General features: G+C 33.5%; 1 protein-coding gene across 1 annotated transcript; it reads left to right on the forward strand.

Moving 5' to 3' along the window:
• The first annotated feature begins 4,712 nt into the window (after positions 1–4,712).
• Positions 4,713–19,951, forward strand: LOC142548179 (cytochrome P450 76T24-like). The gene is made up of 2 exons (XM_075656503.1): positions 4,713–5,651; positions 19,016–19,951. Exons 1-2 carry the CDS (start codon positions 4,728–4,730, stop codon positions 19,619–19,621), a joined length of 1,530 nt encoding a protein of 509 aa, XP_075512618.1. The 5' UTR covers positions 4,713–4,727; the 3' UTR covers positions 19,622–19,951.
• The last annotated feature ends 439 nt before the right edge of the window (positions 19,952–20,390 follow it).

Below are 20,390 nucleotides of genomic sequence, written 5' to 3' on the forward strand. Positions count from 1 at the left end.
CCGAAAAGAAGTAAGGGCACGGACCCCGTGTCAGGGTCCGGCGATGGGTCCGTGTAGGCTCTGAATTTTGACACTTCAAAGGAAACAAGGGCACGACCCCGTGTAAAGGTCTGGCCTCGGGTCCGTGTACCTGCGGGAAAAGCAAACCAACGAGAAGCACTACACTTATGGCTTATTCCTCCTAACTCGATCATACAGATCGTGAACCGACACCTCGAGACCCATCCTAGGATGCTATGGCACTGTTTCAAGCCCGTAAAAATACCCCAAAACAACTACGCATCACAAACAACGCAACCCAATTCGTGAACACGATATTTGACATCAAAACAATTTCTACGATTTCTAATTCAACCAAGTGCCTAACGACACAAAACGAAACACCAACAATCATCCCAACATCATTATCGATATACCTAAACGCAGCAGCGATCACCCGTTGATCCCCAACGAAGCCTGCAATAATAAAACTTCAAGAACACATCAAGAATGCATTTTTCAAAAAATGCAGTTTGAGCAGTCCTACGAAAATAATCATAACTCACTCATTTATTATTGAAATATTTCGAATTTACTGTCAAATCAAAGGTATCAAAAATTTCTACGTTTTATATGGAGAAAGCATTTCCAGAAAATCGACCGAAAAGTCGCAGTAATTAAAATGACAGCCAATCCGTGTTTTGAGGAAAAAAAATGATTTCAAAAGTGATCCTACCATATTTTCTCAAACTTCTACATAACATACACATGTTTTTCATACAATAAATATCAAAATTATTACTATGACAAGATAGATAAAAAAACGAAAGAATATACATTCCTTTTGATATTTAAATTTACCGAACCGACGATATCGAAGCGGGGAAAGATTCGAGGTTGATCCGGAACGATTTGTGGCTCGATTTTCTTGAAGAAAGTGGCGAGAATTGCTGAAATCTTTGAAGGAAGGGGCGGCTGTTGAGTTTTCTTAGAACCCTAGGCTTTCTTGCTCTCAAAAAACTTAAATTCTGAAATGTGATTGTGTGTGTGTAATGCCGATCGGTTTTGGTGTGTGAAAAGTGTGTGTGTGCGCGTGAGTTTAGAAAATAATTAGGGAATAAAATTGCTTAATTATTAATTAACATGCTAATAAAAATATAATTCACACACTAATTTTACAAAGCTCCCCTAATTAAAATAAATGCACAAGTGACACATATTTAAAAGTTTTAAAATCCTAAAATCATTACATAAATAAATTAGGCTTTAAAATGCTAAAAACTAACTAAATCATTTAAAATACCCCAATCCTAATTAAAAATAAAATACTACATTTTAAAATTGCTATCAGCTTTGAGTGTTTAATTCATCATTCACTATATTATTTTTCAGCAGCACCATCAGCTGCTCTCTACTTATATCCTCAGTCTCTGACTTGAGCGTCGAAGGGGCTACGCCAGGACACCCACCTGACCCCCTTCTAACGGTCTTATTCGTTATTTCAGGCTCGGGACAATTTTGAAACCTGGGTCTGGACTAGTGACACTTGCTGGAATCGGACCCTGAATTTTCCGTGAGTATCACTTGGATGTCACCAGTCCAGACGTAGGTTTTAAAATTATCTCGAGCCTGAAATCACGAAGAAGACCGTTATAAGGGGGCCAAGAGGGTGTCCTGGCGTAGCCTCTCCGACGCTCAAGTCAGAGACTGAGGATATAAATAGATAGCAGCTAAAAGTGTTGCTGAAAAATAATATAGTTAATATCTGAATTAAACATTAAAACCTTGTATTTATAGGAGAATACAGCATATCTTCCATTTGGGCTAAGTATGGGCTAGGGGTAGCGAGTCTATCCATGGGGTATCACCAATGATTGCTGATTCGATGGGATATATGAGTTGAAGGGACCGTATTATACGTTAATCATAACTTAAGATTTTTGCAGACACTGTCGGTGTTACCTAGAGGATCATGGGGCAATATTACTAGATGCTCTTACCATGATCCGATGGATGTAATCAGAAATGGGTTCTGACATTTTTTATCAAGGTGTTGAAGAAAAGAAGGAGAATAATTAGGGTAAGCCCGAATAAGAATAAAAGTTATTCTGAATTAAAAGAAGTTGTGAAATCATTGCTAGATGTATCTCTGAACTATTGATGGTCACATAAGTATCGGACTATGTATTCCCCTTGAGATAACCAAAGTTCAAGGAATTGAATTTCACGATTATATTTTGGTGGAGATCAAACAGAATACTTATAAAGGAGTTTATAAGTTGATTCAATATGATGTAAGAAATGAGAGTTAGCTTAACTGCTAATTGATTAAAGAGTGTGGAACTGCATTTTTGGTGAAGGAGTTCAGCTGCCAAAAAAATGGATCAGTGTAAATTTTGATCTTTGAAAATTTCAATTTTCATTATATGAACTAGTTGAACTTTTCACCAAAAGATTTTGGCCGAGAACTTCCCATTGTCGTCGCACCGACTCCAAATTTCTGAAATTCGGGAGTTCTAGTCTCAAAGCAAAACTTGTTTGAGATCTCTAGTTCGATCCAAACAGGAACAAACTCTCTGATTGTGGACTTAATTTTACGATCAAAGAAGAGAGATCTGTTCGAAGAGATATACAAGAAGGACTATATCCGCTTAAAATTTGGAATAATATGGAGCCAGCGTTGAATACGCAAATGTAACATTCTAAACACCCTATGGATGTTTAAATTTATATGATTTTCAAGGAGCGTTTCGAACGTCGAAACAAAATTTTAAAACTTTCGCTGTGTCTTGGGTGCGAGAATACGATACTCAAACACATTGCTCATATTTGTCTAGTGATAACTAGCACTTGAGCAAAAAATGAAGTGAGAGGATCTACCTCATACATCACTGTAGCCTTCTTTGCCATGGAACGTTCATCAAGCCATTGGAAACTATCAATGGTCATTTTTTCCAACCTCGTAAGGTTCCTCAAATATCTGTGCAAATACAATCGTCCCTCCAGCTGCAATATCTACTAACATCCTTGTTGCCTCATTCAACCCATTTTAAAAATAACTCAATTTGTACCCAATTTTCAAAATTATGATGTGGACATCTCCTTGATAAATCTTTGTAGCTCTCTCAAGCCTCAAAAAGTTGTTCAAAATCGTGTTGTTATAAGATTATGATTCTCTGAAGGTGAACCCCCAAACTGGTTTTGTTGTACCATACTAATAAATGCTTTTTTAGGTCAAAGTTGTTTGCTTTGATCGTTTCGTGAGAAATACAAGAATAGTTATTATTACATCCACACTCATTATAATTTTCCAATTTTGTTCATCCCAAAAACGTAAAACAAACTCAGTATCAACACAGCCAATAAAAAAAACATTTCTTAGACTTCTGTGAGTATCTTTTGGGTTCAAAAGATCTAAAGACTTCGTCAAGATTGGATTGAAATGGTTGAAGAAAACTCGAAAGAAGTTCATAACCTTTTGTTAAATAGTATACCTGAGGCGTAGGCGCCTCCTATGTGTCCAAGAGATTGCCAAGAATAAGTTGGAGTGCAAGGCGCCCCAGAGCCTCCCTTGCTTTCCCAAGCAGCTTTTAGGCGCGGTTTCTTTCTTTCTTGTTCGGCTTTTGAGTTTCCTTCGTCTTCTTTGCTTAATTTCAATTCATTAAACCTAAAATTCCAACAATATTTAGTTTTAATTAAACATTTGATGACGAGTTTGATGAGCCAAACTATCAATTATGTTTTACATGTGGGAATTTTCATTTTTTTTGTCTATGTATATTTGTCATTTTTGCGATTTTTTCGTCATCTGTCTTGTCAAATTCAGACTCCATCTGCAATCTTTTTTTTTATTACAATTTTAGTTATTTATTTCGACATATTGTTGATGTGGCAATGATGTTGTGTCGATGTGTTCATTACATTCGCAATGTTACAGATGAAAAATTAAAATCATAAATAAGCAAATATACAATGACAAAATTGCAATGTTTTCCCTTCTATTTTTTGTATCGATATTTTATTGAATGAATATTACTTGGTATATTTTATAAAGGCACGTAAATTCTAAAACAATACATTTATATATAAGAGTTAAGGGAAATCATGCATTTATAACTTTTTTAAAAATTTAGAAATTAAAGTATTATTTAGGTTGTGTTTAGATCGATGGATTTCAATTCACGCAATAATGAATGCATTTAAAATTATTCTACTTTGTATAACAATTGTGTAAATAAGTAAGATATAAATTTAGGATTCCATTTATTATTTCATTGTTAACAATAAAAATATAATTGAAATCCTTATATTAAACTTATCTATCAAAATGCAACCTTAAATATTTTAGGGTATTATTACAAAATTTGTAATAATTTTATTATTCAATGATATCTTCATCATATGGTGTAGGACAAGTTATAATACTGAAAATAAACCCAACTGTCGTGTGTATTATTATTGTTATTACTTATTATTATAGTAATTGGGGAGGGGCCGGTTGATAGATCGATCCATACCTCGAGAACCTAACTATTTACTTGCAGAATTGACTAGCAAATAAGTGAGAACCTGAGAAAATTTCCATGTTCAAACATAAATTTCATTAGGTCAGACTTCCAAGTGGCCGACAATTAATTTAAAAAAAATAAATAAATAAAGTTTCATCCATACACTATATCGAACCTATAAATAGGAGTTTTTACATTTCATTCAGCATCAAAGCATACAAGCAAACAAAAATATCGTACATGGAAATTGTGATCATATTCTTGCTTATATTAATTATTATGTTGTGCACATGTTTTTATGTGCTCTCACCTCGAAGATCAAGGAAGACGAATATGAACGGCTGCTATAGGTCGATTAAGCTACCTCCGGGGCCTTATGGTTATCCGATCATCGGAAACATCCTCGACCTAGGACAAAAACCTCATCGGTCGATCGCCGAACTCTCTAAAATTTATGGTCCGTTAATGTCTCTCAAACTCGGTAACATCACCACAATAGTCATATCTTCCCCTCAACTAGCCAAAGAAGCACTACAGAAACATGACAGATTTATCTACGGTCGAGCAACTCCGATCGTGTCCCAAGTACACGGCCACGACAAGGTGTCAATGATATGGTTGCCGACGACTGATACCCAATGGTGCGTTCTCCGTAGAATATGTAAAAACCATATGTTCTCGCGACAAAGGCTTGACGAAACGCAACGCCTCCGCCAAGGGAATCTGAGAAAGTTGCGTGACTACATGCAAGAATGTTGTGACTTTGGTCGAGTAGTTAATGTCTCCAGAATTGCCTTTTCTATTTCACTCAACCTCATTACATCCACTCTATTTTCACGCGATCTTTCTCCGATCGATTCGGGACCAAATGCGTCTCAGGATGTAGTCATGGAGATTGTGAAGGCTTTGATCGAAATCGTTTCCACGGCTAATGTTGCTGACTACATCCCTGTATTTAAATTAATGGATCCTCAGGGGATTAAACGTCGGGCAACAGCATATGTTGGGAAAATGTTTGCGATATTAGACGATATAATTAGCCAAAGATTGCAAGCAAGAAGGAGCACATCCATGGATTCAGCACTGGCAAATGATTTACTGGACTTTCTTCTTGATTTCAGTGACTCAGAATTGCCTCAGAATCAGATAAAACATTTATTTATGGTACGTAAGATTTAATATGACGAATAATATTGAGAACTAAATATATAAAAAGAATATAAAACTCAAAATCATAATCGAAGGTTGGATTAGTTTCAAGAGTTAAACAAAGTTATTATCATTAAGTTTCATAAAAATAATATATCGATACATTAATTAGCATCTTTTTGTGGATGTTCTTTATATATATATATATATATATATATATATATATATATATATATAGATATTCTGAATGTAATATTAGAGTGTTTAGGCTTACTCATAATATAGTAATTAATATTTATAAACAATATTTTGTTACAAATTTTAAGGATTTGAAAATTTATGATAGAAAATGTTAAAGCAATAAATAATAAATAAGAATTTTGAAAGATTAATATCTATCTTAATATTTCAAAAAAAAATTTGTTATTAGTTTTGCATATTTGAAATATTTGTTATGATGAATCTGTCATTATTATGAAATTTTTATTATAAAATTAACTATACAGAATAAATCATTCTAACAAAAATATATGAAAATAGAGATAAAAAATTAGAAAGAGACATAATCAAATATTAACTTTAATAATTATTATTTTAAATATTATAATATTATTGATTTTGAGAATTTTAATTTGACAGTATCTTTCATTTTATATTCACGTAAATTATTGTAATATATTTCAAAAATATATTTTGGTTCATTTTGCTTTATTATTTATTTTCTGTTTTCGTATAACACGAAATTCAGAAAATAAATTTGAATTATGATTGAAATTAAGATTCATGATTGAAGAGGAATTTGAGAAATTTAAATCTAAAATATTTTAAGCGGTGTAATCCAATATGTCTATTCGAACAATAATTGAAAAAGACAATCAATCTTCTTATTATTCTCAATTGGAAATTGGAACATTTGCTAAAATCCGTAAGAGTATTTAGAAAAAGGTTAAATAAACACTACAAAGTCCAAAGTCCAAAGTCCAAAGTTTTCACTCTTCTCCTTCAGAAAAGTGTGCTTCAGAATTTTTTAAGGAGTAGACGTAGATCTCATTCTATTATAAGTGCAGCAGACTAATGAAAAGTGTGAAAACAATCCACAACATTTAATGAAACAAAAAGAACAATAGAAAGTGATGTGGCACAAGATTTGTTTCTAAAAGTTTGTAGGAAATGACAACCCCTTGTTCTGTTTCCAGAAGTATCACTAGAATATTTTGACCGATACACACTTGTACAAACCCACTTCAGCAGGACTTGCACTTACTTACTGAAACTTCTAATATTACAACTCAACAATTTATGAAATCCGGTTCTGGGAAATACTATTTCATCATATTACAAACATTGCACACTTTATAGTAGATAATACAATAAAAGAGTTTTTGTAACGGTATCACATATGATCTTTTGAATTTGATAAGACTTTAGAGCGTGTGCTGATCTTTTTTAGGCTTATAGTATATATGAGAAGCTTTAGTGCGTGAATAATTGAAGTTGCCGAGAGTGATTTGTGGATAATCAAGAAGCCTTAGTATAAACTTTTTATTTGTTTTGCGCTCAAAATGGTGGAAAGCAACTAATAGTGTTGTACGGTTCAATAAATGGGACGTACTAAGGTACAAAACTAGTACTTAAATATGGAAATTCTCTAAAAAATAGTACAGCTAAACAAATAACATGCTATTAATGATTATGTGATTTTTTGTTCTACTGAAAGTTATTGTTGACAGAGAAGCAGTTTACTACTGAAAAATTTAACATTTCAGCATAAGACTCTAAAGTTATAGCTTATGCTTCTGGTTTCTCGATAACTGCTATTTTTTAAATAAGAGTAGTACATCACCAAAACTTAAGTATTCTATCAATCTCCTCTTTTTGGTGATGCCAAAACCTAGAAGATTAATAATCAGTAGATATAGAAAAACGGTAAGGAGTTCTAATAATCTCATAAAATTGTCCAAAAACAACATATGAAAAACAAAGAAGATAAGAATTATCACATTCTTAATCCTCATTGACTTCATCTTCTGCCTCTTCAAAAACCTCATCTTCTACCTCTCATGAACCACGTAGTTGTCTATTTTTATCCATTTCCTTGTTTTTGGTAGCACAAGCTTTAACTAAAAATGATTTAGATAAATTATAAGCTATGTATCCAACTATGTTGTCTAAGTTCTGAAGAGAAGAGGATTGATCAGTAAGCTTAGCGTCTAGATCTTCTGCTTTGGTGTCTAGTGAACGAAGAGAGTCATCTTGAGATTTGTTGAAGATGTGAGACATGTTTGAGTAAGAATGGCATCTTTTGAGTCTTGTCAAAACTCGATTTGAGTCCAGAGAGCTGAAAAGACATTGTAGTCACATCTCCGATGATAGACAAAACTTGTTAAGCAAAAAGATCATTAAAAAATCAAAAGCAGATTCAGCAGTGGCTTGTTCAAAATTAATGCTCTTAACTACTGCAATGATCTTGTTGCAACTTCGCTTAACATGTTCCATCTCAGTCTTTAGGGCAGTTTGATCAGTTGATGGAGATTCTTCTTGGAAGAATATTTTGAATTCGGAAATGGGATCAACCTGCTCAGATGGCACAGTAGATGAGTCATTTGAATGTTCAATAGTGAGAACCAAAGCAGTAGAAAGAGCATTAATGTGTTCTGGTACAGTAGCCATTGTCTGAATTTGATGAACATAATTCAATGGAACAATATCAGTAGCAAGTGATAGCATTTGTTCAAGATCAGTAGAAAATAATCCATCATTTCTTGTTGACGTTCAGAGGAGAATATTTCAAGATCAGGAATCACACAATATTGGACTATAGCAGCATCAATAGATGAGACAACATGCAGGGAAGTAGCAGGCGAAACAGAAGCAGTAACCAACTCTATTGTTATAGGAGTATGGACAATCGAATTAACCACATCTTCTATTGCAGAAAATTCTCTGACAGATAGAAGTGAGTAAGTGGGCTGAAAAGCATCAATATTCACTTGTGCCGATGGATGTGTAAGATTACTGGAGACCTCATCTCTTGGAAGTGTTCTGGCCCCTTCCTCTACTAGCTTAACCCTGAAGGGTCCTTCAGGGTTCTAGAATTCCAGCAACAACATCTTCATTGAAATGTTTCTCATTAAACGAGACTTCCATATCTAGGGTCCTGAGATCATAAGAGAGCTGATTGATCACTGTTTGATCATGAAAGGCAGTGCGACCTTCGTAATCATAGTTTGAGTTCAGAACAACTAGTGTTTCACTCAACTTCTGAACTTTGATTTTCAGAATGATGTAATTTATTATGTTCATTGCTTCAATGACACAATCCATTTTAACGGCAGCAAACACTGTTCTTTCATGTTTGATGGCTTTGGCATAGGCACCCTTGTTCTTGAACGTTTATAGATGTTGTACTGTGTGGATGGTGACTCTGTCATCAACATAGGCAATATATGCTTCAGTGGATCTTTCAATTTCCTCTATGTGAAGATTGATGATCGTCTGAACAGAAGATTTGGGGCCTGTTACAACTGGTTATTCATGGACAACAAGCATTTTTCATTTATTGCTTTGCCTTTATCAATTGAAATTGGTTGCTTAATCCCAAAGTGAGTCGATTCTGGTAGCGTTCTCGGATGATCACGCCACTTTTGGGTCTGTCAGCAAGAATAATATAGCTTGAGCTTCCAATTGTGGGTCGTCTTGGTGCTAGGGCATTATCTTGGGTGGTTTTGGGTAGAGGTACTTTGGTAGCATAAGGTGCAACACCAGTATTAGTAGCAACATGCTTGAAAACCTGGTGTAGAGGTAGATTATCACTTTCAGATTGGGCTGGGGTAGAGGATAGATAAAAAATGGTTGTGGTTTTCTTGATGCGAATAATGGGTTTGGATTTATTCTTTGTTGGGGTTGGCTTTTGTGGAGGTTGGATAAGAGCGGAGGATTCTTCATAATCCATTTGCTCCGAGTCACTTACAACTATGATAAGCTTCTTATTGGTCCTCTTCTACTTTTGAACAACTTTTTGTTAGAACTCTATTTCCTTCTTCGCTTCAAGAAACTCGGATACATAGGGCTTGGGTCTAAGATATATCAAATTGTCAACATCAATCATGGTGGTTGAAGTATGATCTTGTTCAGTAGTAAATCCGAAACCAACATCTATTAAAAGTGTGATGATCTGCATATCAAAACCAGCAGAAATCTTCTTATGGACCATCTCAGATATGGACTTGAAAAGAACATAATCCCATTTACTTTAATACTAGAAGTGATACCCCATGGATGAGCCCATTATCCCTGGCCCATCCATAGCCAAAATGGAAGACAGGCCCATCAAAGGCCCAGGTATTCTCTTATAAATACCAGGTTTGAGCGTATGATATTGGATTCACTATATTGTTTTCAGCAGCACCCTTAGCTGCTCCCCCTATATATCCTCAGTCACTGACTTGAGCGTCGGAGGGGCTACGCCAGGACACCCTCCTGGCCCCCTTTAACGTTCTTCTTCGTGATTTCAGGCTCAGGACAATTTCAAAACCCTGCGTCTGCACTAGTGACACTTGCTGGGAGCGGACCCTAAATTTTCCGTGAGTATCATCTCAGATATGGACTTGAAAAGAACATAATCCCATTTATTTTAATACTAGAAGTAATGTCAGTCATTACATAAACCTTTTCGTTTGTGAACATGTCAAAGGTTTCTGCTTTACCAAGATAGATTTGGCAACAATATCTGAAAGACTTAAAATTCCATCTTCAGCAATTTCTCGAAACAATATGGAGACAAATCTTCTTCTGAAGTGGAAAAGATCTTCAAAGAAGTAGTCATGTCTTCCTCGGAGATGGATGAGAAATCAACTATCTCGGTGTGTGAAGAGAAAAACTGGAAATGAGCACAGATTCATCATTAATAAAGGTCTTCTCACCGTGAGAATATGTGACTTTCTCATCTGCTCAAAATGAATCTTTGGCATCGAAATTCAGCAATGGCATTTTGTAAATGACCGCAGGTGTTTCCAGGAATTTCCGGAGACCAAATGCCTACAAAGCCTTGAACATGTTCACAAGATTTGCATCCTAAATCATGTAAATTGAGGCGAAGTAAACTTGGTAAGAATTCAAAGTTTAAGATTTGGGCCTTTAGGTGAAATCAAAGTTAGAATAATTGAAAACAATTTTTTTAAAAAAATTCATAGAGAAAACAGAAGGCTTGAAGATCTAAGGTTTGAAAAATGAATGTGAAAATTTGAAAAGGCAGTTTAAGAGAATATTTGCATCTGTAAGTTACAAACACAAGGACATGTGTCATTATGTTTGTGGTTGTTTTCAAAATTTTAAAACGACGGTCTGTCAGACTGACCAATGACATGAAATCTCGAGAAAATATTTAGAAATTAAAGAAGTAGGTTGACCAACCGGTGGTCAGTGAAAAAACAGAAGGGAGCATGAATTTGAGGTAATATATGGTAAGGGCTGCTGAAAATGAGATGTTAGAAAATTCCAGTAGCTACACTAAATCAGCAGAGATACTATCTTATCAATATAAAAAATTCTTAATTTGATACAACAAGATTTTATACAATCTTATTCATACTAAATAATATTCATACTAAATTAATGCTTAAGATAAATCAATGAGGCGTAACGTATTACGAAAATAAGAAAACTTATTCTCAAGTAAAGGTTTGGTAAATATGTATATTGCTTGTTGATTAGTAGGCACATATTCCAGATGAATGTCTCTCTTCTACACATGATCTCTGAGGAAGTGGTGTGTGATGTCAATATAATTGGTTATAGAGTGCAACACCGATTGTAAGTAATGGATATTGCACTCGTATTGTCACAGAAGATAGATGACTAAGAAGCATTGATCTCATAGTCTTTTAATTGTTGTTGAATCTAAATCATTTGAGAATAATAGCTTCCAACAGCTAAGTATTCAGCTTCTACAATAGAAGTGGCAATGAAAGTTTGTTTTTTACTAAACCATGATATCAATCTATCACTATGAAATTGAAAAAACCACTAGTAATTTTTCTGTCCAATTGCAACCTACATAGTCTGCATATGAATAATCTATAATACTAATTGTAGAATCTTTTGAACGCCCTAAACAAAATTTTGAGTAATCTTTATATATTTCAATATACGTTTAGCAGCTACATAACGAGATTGTTTTGGGTCAGATTGAAATCTAGCACAGATCCATACTGCAAACATTATATATGGTCTACCAGCAGTAAGATATAATAGAGAATCAATTAGACATCGATATATGATTATCCCTAGTGAAATTCCCCCTCCATCTTTATCAAGCTTAGTTGAAGAACTCATTGGAGTTGTGGTAGTAGTGCATGTTTCCAATAGTGAAATCATGACTAATAAGAATGTGTTCTAATTTTTTACAAAAGTTTGGGGTTAATTGACACAAGAATAATAAGATCATCAACATATATTTGTGCTAACAATGTGCGCTGATTTTTAACAAAAGTAAATAGTATTTTATCAATTTTTCCAATAATGAAATCATACTTATAATAAATTGAGAAATAATATCAAACTATGACTTTGGTGCTTGTTTAAAACCATACAAAACTTTGTGTAATTTGAAGAGATGATTTGGAAGAGAATGATCTACAAAACCTGGAGGTTGTTCCGCACAGACTTCTTCTTGCAGTAGACCATTCTGAAAGGCATTCTTCACATTCATTTAAAATACATCAAAGTTTTTGAAAGCTGGAAAGGCTAGAAAGGTCATAATGGCTTCAAGTCTTGCTGCTAGAGCAAAGATTTCATCATAAAATATTATTTCTTCTTGTCTGAATCCTTGAGCCACTAGACTTTCTTTGTTTATGATTATTGTTCCTTTCTCATTTAACTAATTTATGAATGTCCACCGAGTTCCAATAATTGACTGATGATTTGGACTAGATACTAGAATTCATACATCATTTTTTTTGAATTGATTGAGATCTTTTTGTATTGCTTCAATCTAGTTGGGATCACTTAGAGTTTCATCAATATTCTTTGGTGTCATCTGAGAGATGAATGTATTATGCATATATTCACTTATAATTCTCATTATGGTTCTAAGAGGTGCTGATTGATTGCCGATGACCAATGAGAGAAAATGAGTTTTGCACCATTTGTAACTAAGTTTTGAAAATATTACTTTTTGATGCGATTAGACATTAGGCTGCTCTGGAATGTGAATGTCGTGAGCAAGTTCTGGATCTTCTAAGACAAGTTCTGGAATCTCTTGAGTCTCAGCTACTGATTCATTCTCGAGAACTTCTAGTCATGGATTGTAAGAATCCTTTCATCTTGGCGTTGTTTCATCTTCACTGTCCATTCCAGATCAATCCTATCTAATCTGTTACTTAAGGTAGAAATATTAGAATTTTCGGAAGAAATATCAATTTCATCAAAAAAAACATGTATTGATTCTTCAACATTCAAGGTCTTATTATTAAATATTCTAAACGTTTTGATACTGCTGAATATCCCAGAAAAATTATAGCATCTGATAAATGTTTTTTTACATTGTAATACACACGGAATATACATCCAAATACACGAAAATAAGATATATTAAGCTTACTCTCTTTCCATGTATTTTGCTGATCGTGGTTCTATTTTGTGTACAACATGCAGTATTGACTACTTATTCTCAAAAGTGCTTAGAGATATCTGCATCTGGAATCATATTTCTTAATGCTTATTTAAGAGCTCTATTTCTTCTCTCGGCTACTCCATTTTTTTGAGGAGTTCTGGTAGGTGAAAATTCATGTTGTATACCATGTTCAGACAAATACATCTCAAGAGTCTTGTTAGTAAACTCAGCATCTCTATCTCTTCTAATTCTATTAACTGAATTAGATTTTTCATTTTGAACTTGTTTCAAAAGCTTGATTAGATTTGTATTAGTGTGGCCTTTACACTGAAAAATATAACCCAATTAATTCTAGAGAAATCATCAACAATAACTAGATTATACTTCATTTCTCCTAAACTCATTACGGAGATAGGTTCGAGAAGATCCATATGCTAGGGATGTAAATGAACCAAACCGTTTGCGAGCTATTCGAATATCGGTTCGATAAAAAGCTCGTTTGAGTTCGTTTGTCAATCATATCAAGCCAAGTTCAAGCTCGATTTTGAGCTTGAAAAATTAATTAAACCAAGCTCAAGCCTAAAGATATTCGGCTCGTGAGCTCACAAACATTTTTTATAATAGGCTCGCGAGCTCGAGCTCGGCTCGTTTAGAGGGCTCGTAAACTTGAACTTGACTCATTTGTTGAGTTGACAAATAAAAATATTAGTACTAATGTCAATGGAAGGAATTGAACACAAGACAAATAAAAATATTAGTATTAATGTTATTATGAACTTTGCAGGATACTTGACTAGTTGTTATTGGAGATGATTTTGTAATTCCTGATTTTAATGAATTCTTTGACGCCCTCCATACTTTCTCACCAGACTTAGTTGAAGTATTAAAGGGGTGAAATTATTTCATTGTTATTTATATGGTGATATCAGTGTGTGATGAATATTCTAGATGTATTATTTTAGAATGTTCAATAATATATTGATTTATGTTTTTTTAGCTCTTATTTGTGTCGTTTTGGTTATTTATGAATAATTTACATTTTTATGTCTGATTTAAAATTAGTTTATAAATATATTTAATTTTTAACAAGCTCGAATCAAGCTCAAACTCGAGCTCAATTCTATGCTTTACGAGCTCAAAAACGAGCCGAGCTCAAGCCAGGCTTGTTAAACATGCTAAACGAGCTATTAATGAAACAAGCTCGAGCATGTCTTGATTAACATGCTAAACGATCTTTTAACGAGTCGAGCTCGAGCTTTTCCTGAGCTTGGTAATTTCAAGACAAACCAAGCTCGAGCCTGATAATAAAAGCTCAAATCGAGCTCGATCTCGAGCCTCAAACAATCTTAAACGAGCTAAGCTCAAACCTGATATTGTTTGGTTTGGTTTGGATCGTTTACATCCCTTATGCAGTAACTCCAAGGATCTTGATGAGGAACTAATTCTTTTTTTCTTGAAGCTAGATCTACATGTTTACCTAAATGAGATGCAGAATAAACATGATTCTTAATGAAGTTAATATCAGGTAAACAAGTAACTAAGTTCTGTTTTCTGATATTGTTGATAGATTTGAAATTCAACTGATTCAAACTCTTTTGTCATAGCCAATGTTTGTCACTTTGAGAAGCCATAAAACATGTAGGATGATCAGGTTGACCAATGTTCCAGTTAACTTTGTAGGTGTTTTCATCTCTATTTCATTGTAAAACATTAGAATCATGAGTGTTCTTATTTGTGCATGTGTGCTTTTAGAAAGCTATAGAATATCTATTGTCACATAATTGACTAATACTTTTCAGATCGCAATACAATTTTCTATTACTAGCACATCATTAATAAACATTTATGTGAATAATACTATCCTTATCTACTATTTTACACTTAGAATTATCATCAAATGTGATTCACGAACCACTGCAGTTGATTACTTCTGAAAGTACATTAGCTCGACCAATCATGTGTCTTGAGCATCTATGGTCTAAATATCAGCTTGAGCTTTTGATATCAGTACATCTTTTCTTTCCCTACAAACACGGATTTTAGTAACTGGTACCCAATCTATTTGGGATTCAAAACTGATTAATTCTTTAAGAACTCATATTTGTACAATCATATATGGTTTTAGACTACGAGTAGTCTCAGGAGTGTGTGCAACAGAGGATCTAATATTATTCTTATCAAAAAGCACTCTACAACGATGTTATCTCATATTGTTCTTATTTTTCAGCCTAATACATCTTCTGAACTAGCCTACAATTATAGTATCGGTACTGTTTGAAATTCGTTGAGGATTGTGCTATTGAAACCGATCCTCTACGAAATCTATTAATCAGTATGGGCTTTCCTCTCAGATCCAACAAAACCAAGGCCAAAATGCTTGTCTTTGTTCATCTGATTTATAGTTTTCTCAACTTGAACATTAAGTTTATTATGTTCATATACCGTACTAGATATGACAAAGTGAAAGTATTTCCTTTTGCACATATTTAGTTTTTCCTGAGTACTGGTTTCATAAGTGCATTTATGGATAGTTAATCCAATACCAGTTTTGTCTCTGGATTGCTTTTGTAGTTCTCGCATTTTCTCTAATGAAACAGAAGACTTATTTCATGCATTTACCAGTAGCGACATCTTTCTGATTTTCAATCAGTAATGTCTGGTAATCGACATTCACTCATTCATTCTAAGTTTTTAACTTATTCATTTCAGCTATGTGATAATTGAAAATTGTTCGCTTATGAACAAGTGAAATTAATGATCATTATCTGTTAAGCCTTGGTTTTCAGTTTTAACTTCCTTGAATAATTGAGATAGGTTCGAGTATTCTTCAATCATGTCGTGCAATGTTTAAACTAAATCATCACGTGTAAACTCTTCAGAATTTAAATCAAATACTGCATCAGTAACAGAGGTTGAATTATTATATGTCATTAGACACTAAACTTCTCTTGCATCATTGTCACTGGATTGGCTGTCTGAATCAGAAGACTCGGAACCAGAATCTGTCCACTTGCTTTTGCTTTCTTCAGCAATCATTACATTGCGAACTTTTTAGGACTTCTTGTCATTGGGCTTATGTCCTTTCTTCTTGTAATCATCTTTTTGGTCTTAGGACAATCAGAAAGTGATCAGCCTTCCCACAATTGAAACAAGTCATATCATCGGATGGTGATTCATTCTTAAAGTTTTGATTGAGATTTTGATAGGTTATGTGGGTTTTTTCATGAATCTTGAAAATTTCTTGACAAATAATAGCATAGCATTATTGTTGATATGTTCAATAGTCTCATCAGCTACTGTTTCAACAGTGGTAGTATCAAAAGAATTTTCAACAATAGCAGCAGTAGAGAGAGCTTTAGTTGACTGACTTCATGAAGGTTCTTCACCACATTTTACTTCCAATTCAAGGTCATAAGCCTTCAAGGCTGCAAACAAGTCATGGAATTCCAGTCTGCTCAAGTCCTTTGATTCTCTCATTGTCATAGTTATAACATCTCATTCTTTGGGCATACTCTCATAACCTTGAGAGCAATTTCTTTGTTGCCATACTTCTTACCTAGAGCTGTTAAACGCGTTCATAATCTTACTGAATATTTCATCAAAAACATTCAAAGATACTCCAACCTTCATTTTAACATTTTCAAACTTCTCCATTGCTATAGAAAATTTATTTCACATTGTCTGATTATTTCCTTCACATAACTGGATTAACTTCTCTCATATCTCATTTGCAGAAAAGCACATTGATTTTGCTAAACATGTTCTTGTCAAGAGTTTTATATAGAATATCATTGGCTACGTTTTCAATGTTTTCTTTATTTCTTATCCTCGCTAGTCATTTGCTTCCATGTTTCTCCAACATTTTTGGAGCACCTTCTGTTCAACAACTCCTGGATTAATTGGCTTTAATAATCTTGATGGGACACAGCTTTTTGCACTATGAAAGCTCATCGAAGTCTTCTTCTGTTGGAAAATCAGAATGAAATCTAATCTTGCTCCAGAAAGCTCATCTTGATTAATGGGAAAATCAGAATGAAACCTCGTCGAAGTCTTCTTTTGAGAATATAAGCATCTTGCTGAAGTATGACATAGCTTTTTTGCAGTAGATGTTTCAGAACGAGATAAAATCAATGTGATACCACTTGTTGGGATCGCTGAGATGTTTAGAAAAATGATTGAATAAACACTCCAAAATTTTCACTCTTCTGCTTCTGAAAAGCGTGCTTCAGAAGTTTTAAGTAGTCAGAAGCTGGTCTCGTTCTGTTATAAATGAAGCAGACTACTGAGAAGCGTCAAAACAATCCACAACACTTAACGAAACAAAAAGAAAAGTAGAAACTGATGTGACATAAGGCTTGTTTCTGGAAGTTTGAACGATTAAACCATTATATATCTCCCCTTTTTCTGTTTATAGAATGAGTGTTTTATTTCTTTTAAATGAAACTTAAAAATATCAAAATTTAATTGAATTTTTCATATATTGATTATATATATCACGTCAATAAATATAAAGCATAATTGAATATTTATTTAAAAAAATGATTTTAATATCAAAACATTAATAAAACTTAAATTTTTTAGTTTAAATCTGCAAAATTATAATGATTTAAAATAAAATAACATTTTTTTCAAATTAACAGGCAAGATAACGAGATAAAAAAATTAGTTTTACCTAAATGTTTGATTTGAGGAAAGTTTCATACACTTAATTCCTAAAAGATGAAATATAAAAGCATAATAAAATTCTAGATTTAAATATATTATTATTTATTTGTAAAAATATTTATATATTTAAATTATAATAATAGTAGTAATAGTTTATGCTAAAGTACTAATTTGAGTATCAATCAAAATTTTATATATTTATAAAAGTCATAATTAGGGCTAGTTTTGTCAAATAATATGATAAAAATGTGAAGTGGAGTTTTGGAGTGACTGTAAATAGCACTCCAAAAAAACATAATTCCTTTTAGTTAGAACACAGATGTAAGAATATGAGAGAAATAAATTTATTTTGAATATCTATTAATAATATATAGTTTAATAAAAGTTCATTATATCTCTTGTATTCAAATGTACGCTAAATAAATTAACGTCTAATTTTATCTTGCTTTGTGATAGGGATGTAATCGAGTCGAGTCGAGTCGAACTCTTGAATGTTTGAGCTTGGTTCGTTTATAATTGAGCCGAGCTTGAGCTTTATTTAATGAATATATGCATGGCTCACGAGCTTATTCAAGCCTTTATCGAGCCTAAATAAGCTTAATAAATATGAATTATACATTTAAATTTTAATTAAATTAATTAAAAAGTAAATTATATATTTAAAGAAAAATATATTATTCTTATTAAAATTTGTAAATTTATTATAATAAATAAATTTAATAGATTTTTCTATATATTTCATAAATAATATGCAAAATCAATAAATCAAATATCAAAACTATTATTTTTTCATCTAAAAGATTACTCATGAACTTACCAACGAACATGTTCACGAGCTAACGAGCCGAATACTGTAAAACTTGAGTTTGGTTTGTTTATCTTAACGAGCCTCATTAAACGAGCTCAAACGAGCTTTTATCGAATCGAGCTTCGAATAACTCACAAACGGTTTGGTTCGGTTACATCCCTACTTTGTGGGTATTTCTACATTTGACGAGTAATCTGAATTTTAATATATAAAACTTTATATTTTTAATATAAAAAAATTCAAGTTGTGAGAAAATGGAATTATATATATGGTCTCTAATTCATACTCTGTCAGGATTTGATACTTGCGGGAACTGAAGCTACCGCAATCACAGTTGAATGGACAATGGCAGAACTCATTAACAAACCCAAGAAAATGGCCAAAGCAAGAAATGAGCTCAAGACTTTGATAGGCCACGACAAGCAAGTCCAAGAATCCGATATATCACGCCTTCCGTACTTGAATGCCGTTGTAAAAGAATCGATCAGGCTTCACCCCGTCGGTCCTCTACTGATACCTCACAAAGCCGAGGTCGATGTAGAAATGTGTGGATACTTAGTACCTAAGCATGCAAACGTGATGGTTAACGTATGGGCCATCGGCAGAGATCCAAGCATATGGCGTGATCCTGAACGATTCAAGCCCGAAAGATTTCTCGACGGTAAAATGGACTTTAAGGGCCGTGATTTTGAGCTTATTCCTTTCGGCTCAGGTCGGAGAATTTGCCCTGGATTGCCGTTGGCTAATCGAATGATGCATCTCGTGGTTGCGAACATGATACACAACTTCAATTGGAAACTTGAAGGGGAAATGAAGCCTGGAGAACTGGACATGAATGACAAGTTTGCTTTCTCTTTGCATAAGGCAGTGCCTCTCAAAGCCATCCCAATCAAGCTGTGAGTATATTGCTTGGTTTATATAATCAATATGAACTAGGGTGTGACATAGTCTACTCGTGGAACTCGAGCTTTTTTAGCCTAGGTTTTTGTAACATCAGTTTAGTTGGGGGGTGGGAATGGAAAATAAACTTGTCCCAAACTAAACTGATGGACCTAAGTACAATCTCGTCTGCTGGTTGCGTTATTATCTTTGTGTAATCAACCAAAAGTTGTCCGTCTTCGATTTCTATATATTATCTCTTGCTTTCCCTTGCTATTGTAAGTGATGAAGTGTTACTTTGTATCCGTTCTATATTCCTCTTTTCTCATAATTTCCTGCTCGGTTACCTTATCTTCTTTTGCACACTCATTTTCGTAGCTTTGCCCTTTTATGTAAATTATTAGGTATTTTTCCAATTCCATCAATTCTCACAACTAGTACTGTCATTTTTTTGTTTCACTGATTTGTGCAACCTAAACAAAAAATTTTAAATTACTGTAGGACAGAGTGTTTGTCAGTTTATCAAATTACCTAATGGTAACAGTTCAACTCAAATCTTTTAAATTATACAGTAGCTCAAGCAGCATGTTTCGATTTGTTATGCACAAATCTGGAATTATTGCTCCAAAATTATCTTTGATCGCATCCACACAAAAAAATGTTAAGTAAAAACAAAATTTTAGGTTATTTACGTTTTTTAGCACACAGTTATCATATGCTACATACTAAAAATGTCCCATGATTTTTCCTAAAAATAAAAGTCTTATATTAAATACCAAAAATGTCTTTC

The sequence above is a fragment of the Primulina tabacum genome, chromosome 6 (genome assembly GCF_025594145.1).
Source record: "Primulina tabacum isolate GXHZ01 chromosome 6, ASM2559414v2, whole genome shotgun sequence".
Taxonomy (NCBI): domain Eukaryota; kingdom Viridiplantae; phylum Streptophyta; class Magnoliopsida; order Lamiales; family Gesneriaceae; genus Primulina; species Primulina tabacum.